General features: G+C 38.9%; 1 protein-coding gene across 4 annotated transcripts in view; it reads right to left on the minus strand.

The window, feature by feature from the left end:
- The window catches only part of LOC122170686 (PARP1 binding protein), a 46,382-nt gene extending 39,831 nt beyond the window's left edge, over nucleotides 1-6,551 (minus strand). For all 4 annotated transcript variants that reach the window (XM_042837799.1, XM_042837798.1, XM_042837797.1 and 1 more), the window contains exons 1-3: nucleotides 6,468-6,551; nucleotides 5,490-5,642; nucleotides 2,430-2,660 (exon numbers count right to left, since the gene is read on the minus strand). In XM_042837799.1, coding sequence (XP_042693733.1) covers nucleotides 2,430-2,660; nucleotides 5,490-5,639 — 381 coding nt within the window. In that variant the 5' untranslated portion in view covers nucleotides 5,640-5,642; nucleotides 6,468-6,551. The remainder of the gene's footprint in view (nucleotides 1-2,429; nucleotides 2,661-5,489; nucleotides 5,643-6,467) is intronic.
- Nucleotides 6,552-6,574: the final 23 nt, after the last annotated feature.

The following is a 6,574-nucleotide window of genomic DNA, read 5'->3' on the forward strand; positions in this document are numbered from 1 at the left end:
TATGAAAAGCCCATTAATCTTCTCAAGTTTTTTACATTATAAAAAGAAATTAGAAAATGAGAGCTTCCTGAACTTCAATCCTCCTTGTAACTTCTTTTGTATCCAGTAATTGGAATGTTTAAGTAGAGGTTCTCTCAGTTTAAGGAAGCAGGCAAACTTGTTACAAGCATACCTCTCACTGAATCTTATAACAGTATTTCTATGTTTCAATATTTCTGATGATGAGATTTCACATATTCTCTCAGGAGTCTGTTCCAGTATTTGACTACTTTTTCCACGGACACAGCTTTATTCCTGACTCAATAGGAAGAGTTCCTCAAAGCAACTGAAATATTTTATTTTTTATTTCCTAGTTTTTATCTAATAATTCAGTTTACCTTCCTGCAAGAGGACAGTTAACTCTTTCTGTAATTTTTCTTACAAGCCAGAAATAGTTGAATCTAAATCCACAATTTATTTTATTTTTACTATTTTTTTTTAAATCAAAATCCTTTGTCTTTGACCTTTCCATGTTCTGGAGAGCACAAAAATCAAACTCATATGGCATGCTTACATTTCAAAGTTTTTTAGTTGCTACTAACACAACCCAATCATCAGCCCACAAGGGCTCAGGATAAGGAAGATTATTATCTCACTAATTTAATATCCTTCTATGATAAGATCTCCCTGTGAACAAAAGGAAGGCAGTAGAAGTAGTTTTTCTGTATTTTAGCAATGCTTTTGATACGGTCCCTCAGTCTTTCTGGATAAACTGTCCAGGTTTGAGACAAACAGGCACATTGTATGCTGGGTGAAAAACTGGCTGAACAGTAAGTAAGGCTTGAAGTGCTGTAGTAAAGAAAGACTACATCTGGTTGGTGACAAGTCACTAGCAACATTCTCCAAGGCTCAATCTTGGCACCAGTTCTATTCAACATTTTCATCAATGATTTCTATGGAGTTAAATGCATCTTTCCAAAATTTACTGATGATACTAAACTGGTAGGTATTGCTGACTCTCTGAAGATACAAAAGGCTTCTAGAAAAGGGACCTACATTGATCAGAACCATTGGGCTATTTGCAACAGTATGAAATTTATCAAATGTTGGATTCTGCTTTTGGAATTGAGTAATATCAGACATATGTACAGCCTGGGACACAAGTGGCTGGAGAGGAGTCCTGCAGAAAGGGACCTGGGGACTCTGGTTGACAGCTGGCTCAACATGAGTCAGCAACATACCCTGGCAGCCAAGAAGGAAAGCAGCAATGTGGAGTACATTAAACTCAGCATAGCCAAACAATCAAAGGGGTCATTCTCCAACTATATTTAGCATTAGTGCTGTCTCATTTCAAATATTCTGTTCTGGACTCCGTGTTCTAAAAAGCACATTAAGATACTTGACTGTGCGTGGAGAAGGCAACAAAACTGGTTAAAAGAGCTGGAAGGCATATCCTATGAGGAACAACTGTGAACACTGTGTTCGTTAAACTTGGTGAAAAGGAGGTTGAGGAATGATCTGATTGCTCCTTTCTGAGGAGGGGAAGTGGAGAGGGGGTTGCTCCCTGGTATCTAGTGACAGGACACACAAGAGCAGTTCAAAGCTGCATCAGTCAGAAACTGATTAGACGTTATAAAAAATTTATGAATTACAAAAAACTTCTAGACATTGGAGCAGGAATCCTAAAGAGGTGGCTGACATTCCATGCCTGTTTGTGTTTAAGAGGCATTTATATAATGTTCTTAATGACATGTTTTAAACTTTGGATCAGTCCTGAAATAGTCTAACAGTTGGACTCAATTTTTTTTTTCCTTCCAGCAGCTAATATATTATTCAGTATATTTTGATCTGGTAAAAATTAATCAAATTTGTGCTATTTTCATTGTCAGACTGGACTACATACTACAACTTCTCTAGCCTACAGCATGGCCTTATGTGCAGAGTTACAATAACTGAATTGCAATACACTGCAATAGATGCTTGACTGAGCAGCTGAAGATGAATCTCTTCCGGTTTCCCAAAAAACATCAAATGAAGCTACGTGTAGAATATGGAGGAATTTTTGTGTTTAAAAGTATGTTATTTTTATAACAACAAAAAAAATATATTTGGACTGCATAGCAAGATATATCCAAAATTCTGGAGCATGTTAATCATTAAGATTTGATCCAGTCATATCAAATCTCTACAGTTTGCCTTTTTCTGGCAGAAAAACTTCTGGAGAAGAGATCTACACATCCAGCAGGATGACAGAAAGAAGTAATTTTTGGAATGGTCTTATGAGTCTTTAAAGGATTTAATAATTTAAACATATCTGTTTTCCACACAGAAAAAGCAAGTAACTTGTGAATAATTCAGGATTTCTGCACATACTTTAGAAGCACTGTAAATCCATAATCATTATCAGAAGTATCAAAATAATATCAGAGATTAATCAAAAAAATACTTACGGGGGCAATACTTTCATCTTCAGAGACAAGTGCAAGAGCACAGCACTTTTGATATATGTCTATTACATCTAACATATTGCTGCTTGCTAAGAAAGTATGATAGGCCCTTTTAAAGTCAGCATAATTTTCAGGTTCTTCCATGTTCTCATACAATAATCCTAGTTTGTCATGTAACAAATATTTCCAAGTTTCCATCACATCACTGAGTGATGCTGTGAAATCTCCATGGTGCTAATAAAACAACAATAATAATAAAAAAAAAATTAATGTTATATATTTAGTAGTTTTAAAAATTACTTTAAAACAAGTTGCATATATGTCTACAAAGAAAAACTAATGCAATCTAAATATTTGCATTTGTAATGAATGGAGTGTTACTTATAACTGCAATTCTTTTAATGCCTTTGCCTTACAGTTGACTTTTTGGAATTTGCAGTCCTTGTTCCTGATCCCTTGTTTCTAAAATACCAGGCATATATTTTGAACTTTGCTGACAGAAACAGACATTGATTTTCACAGGAGTATTACACACCAAAATCTTTTTTTTTTTCTCCAATGCTAATACACTTCTACTCTTACATAATATTGATATTATTGCCACAGACCTAATGAATGCATTAAATCAAGACACACCTAAGCACAGGCAGGTCCAAAAGTAATGCCTTCTATTTTATTTTGTTGGCCCACAACATCATAGGCAGATGTCGGTGGTATGGCAGTAGAGGCTGAATCTTCCTGCCAGTATTCCATTACATTTTGTTGCTGTGTGACATGGCAGTAGAGGGGCAGTCTGACAAATTTGCATCTGACACAGTAGTGCAGATGAAGCAGAGGTCTTGAATAATTCCATGTGGAGAAAATTGCACTCTTTGACTTTCAATGGATGTGAGCACAGTGAGGCAGTAGGAGATGTATTTCAGTAGTGGCAACCGTGGGTCACCTGGGCTCGTGAAGATTTTAACCAGGGCAGCATGCAGGCTCTTGTATTTACTGCATGTAAGTGAAATTACAAAGTAGCAGAGATTTGCTACTAGTTAGACTCAGCTATGGTAATGGAAACAAAAGATAAGGCTTGGGATGCAGGTATACGTACACATTTCTAACCTCCCCAATTCAGAAATCAGCCCTATAGCCATCTTTAAATTTGCATGTGGTTTCTAGCATAATTCAGTGCTATGAACATGCCTGCTACTCCAGAGATTGCAAGAAAATTAATGTCATACGTTTTCTATAGAGCATGTTTTCCACTCCAACTTCCCCAAAAACTAAATTTGTAACCATATTGTAATCACCTTTAAGAAAATCAAAACAATAGTACATTGAAAATTGCTATTTTCTTACTTCTGAAAGAATTTTTCAAACAAAATTACAGTACAGTTTAAATATGGTACCTAGTAAATCAAAACTTTTCCTTGCAAGAACAAGGACCGGCAGAGATTAGCAAAGTTTATATTAGCACTGGAAGAATACTTGAAATTCAAGTTGAATTTCACTCCAGGTGCTAACTTATACCATCAGGCACTCACTGTGACAGTGCACTCCATTACTTACACAGTCAACTGTCAAGAGTATCTAGTTTTAAAGGGAACATTAATAAAATATGATGTTTTGCAATAAGCATATGCCAGCTGACTAATACCCAAAGGAAGTCCAAAAAGTTCTGGACTTTTGTTGCATGATAGACATTGCAGTGTTATGTTTCACAGTGTCTTAGTTTCAGCTGGGACATAGTTGTTTTCTTCAGAGCGTCTGGTATGAGACTAGTTTTTGGTTCTCAGAGAAAAAAAAAATGTTGATAACACAACAATGTTGCTGCTCCATAATTACAGTGTCTATGGCTTTTCTGCTCAGGGAGATGGTGGAGTCATCGACCCCAGAGGCATTCAAGAAATGCTTCTATGCTGTACTGAGTGACATGGTTTAGTGGGAAATATAGGTGATAGGTGGATGGTTGCACTGGATGATCTTAGATGTCTTTTCCAATCTTGGTAATTCTATGATTCTCTGTCATTCAAAACAACCCCCCTTCCTCCATCAAATCTAGCTTTGATGGCACTGGTTCTAATACAGGTGGTTGGTTTGACCAACTTTATGGGGTAGTCCCTTCCTGAGTCTGAATCATTACCCACACCCTCTCCTTTTTCCAGACCAGAAAGCTATCTAAGCTTCCTCCCCTTGCAGGGATTTAAGTCAGGGCAGTCTTTCAGCCTATGTCAGAACAAAACACCATACATAACTCTCCAATTCCAGGATTCAGTGCTGCCTGGCAATTTCCTTTTTTAACCTGTCCTTTCACTGGAAAAGTTCATTGAGATGGGCACACTTGTATTAAATGACATCCACTTCTGCCCGCAGTCCCTATGCAGACTTGCAGATTCTGGAGATCCCCGCAACAAAAGACGAGGGTAGCAATTTAACTCCTCAGGAAGCCTATTTAGGTGCATGCATCTGCACGTGAAGGTTGTGGCCACCCTGCCTAGGTTACAACCTCAGCTCAGCCATTGCAGCACACTGTCACCAAGTTTCCTTTAATAGAGGACTATTCCAGAAGAGAGAGAGCAGGCACCCTCCAGCCTTAAACCAGCTTTCCTGTTTGCTCACACTCCATGTGGTTACCTTTGTGCATAAATGGGTGGCTGCTGCTGCTTCTGGACCACCCATGTCTTTTCAGCCACTCTCACAAGGGCTGAGGACCCCTAGCAGCTTCCTCCTCACCCAGAGGACTCCCTGATTGCAGGACAACCCCTTACCCCACACATATCAACTCCCAACTCTGCTGCAGAATTGAAGTTATGCAATCAGACAAAATACACTATTGTTTACTATTACAGTTGAGGATTTACATTAAAAAAAAAAGCTTAAAACACTTCTCCCATCTTCCTGTAAGCTCTGATTTGTACTTAATCATTATTTTACAACATCTTGCTGTATCTAACCCTCAGATGAAAAACAACACTGAAATGACCAAAACAACTGTTTTAAATAGATAAACTGAAAGTTTAGTAAGCAAACCAAGTTTAAGTACACTAAGCCCCAAGAGCACACAGAAAGAATGCTAACCTGTTTATTTACTTCAGCCATGGACAGTTGTAATGCTGTCAGCATGCAATCGGCTCCACATACAGTAGTCCTTTCAGAGTTTGAAAATAAGGGCCATTGTCTTCTGAAATGTTTGATTAAGTTTAAAATCTTTTGCTGTAAAGAAATCATTGCCTAGAGTAGAACACAGAATTAAGAAAAATAATTGTGAATATAAATATATGAGAGGCATATCACGAGATATGTTTTTCACACAGAGGGTGGTGATGCACTGGAACAGGTTGCCCAAGGAGGTTGTAGATGCCCATCCCTGGAGACATTCAAGGCCAGGCTGGACGTGGCTCTGGGCAGCCTGATCTGGTGGTTGGCGACCCTGCACATAGCAGGGTTGTTGAAACTAGATGATCATTGTGGTCCTTTTCAACCCAGGCCATTCTATGATAATATCAGTAATTTGACAGGACAGTTTTTTTGCCTCTACAGAGACAGCCTGAATGCCTCTAGAGAGCACCTTTCATATTCACCACATCATATTCAGACCAGCATCTATTAGTATGGAATCTCTTAAGCAAGAGATTCAGTATTGTTTTTACAACTTATTATCGAAGACACCTCTGAAAATTTTTGTTGCCTCCATACAAAGCCTTTTCAATGCCTCTTTCCTTAAGTCATCATATTTGCTATTCCCTTTGACAGTGAGTTTCTGTACCAGTTTCAGTTGCCACCCAGCGGCTCAGGCTGCCCAGAGCCCCATCCAAACCAGCTTTAAGCACCTGAAGGGCCAGGGCACCCATAGCTTCTCCGGGCTGTGTCTCACCACCCTCTGAGTGAAAAATTTCCCTCTCCCATCTAATCCAAACCTCCCCTCTCTCGATTTAAAATCACTCTATTGCTACGCTTCGCTAGAGTCCCTCCCCTTTTAAGTAAGTTAAGCTATTTACTCCACACCCAAGCCCCTCTCAGCCGGCTGAAGCGCTCCCGCTCGCCTATAGCCATTACCTGCACAACCAGGAGGATGAGACCAAGCACTCCACCAGCCGCTCGGAAGGCCTATCAGCCTCTATCGGCGGTTTTCATTCAAACCCTCGGCAGATGCCCAATAGAAA

The sequence above is a fragment of the Centrocercus urophasianus genome, unplaced genomic scaffold, assembly GCF_019232065.1.
Source record: "Centrocercus urophasianus isolate 14NV4802_14NV808 unplaced genomic scaffold, USGS_Curo_1.0 seq_73, whole genome shotgun sequence".
Taxonomy (NCBI): Eukaryota; Metazoa; Chordata; class Aves; order Galliformes; family Phasianidae; genus Centrocercus; species Centrocercus urophasianus.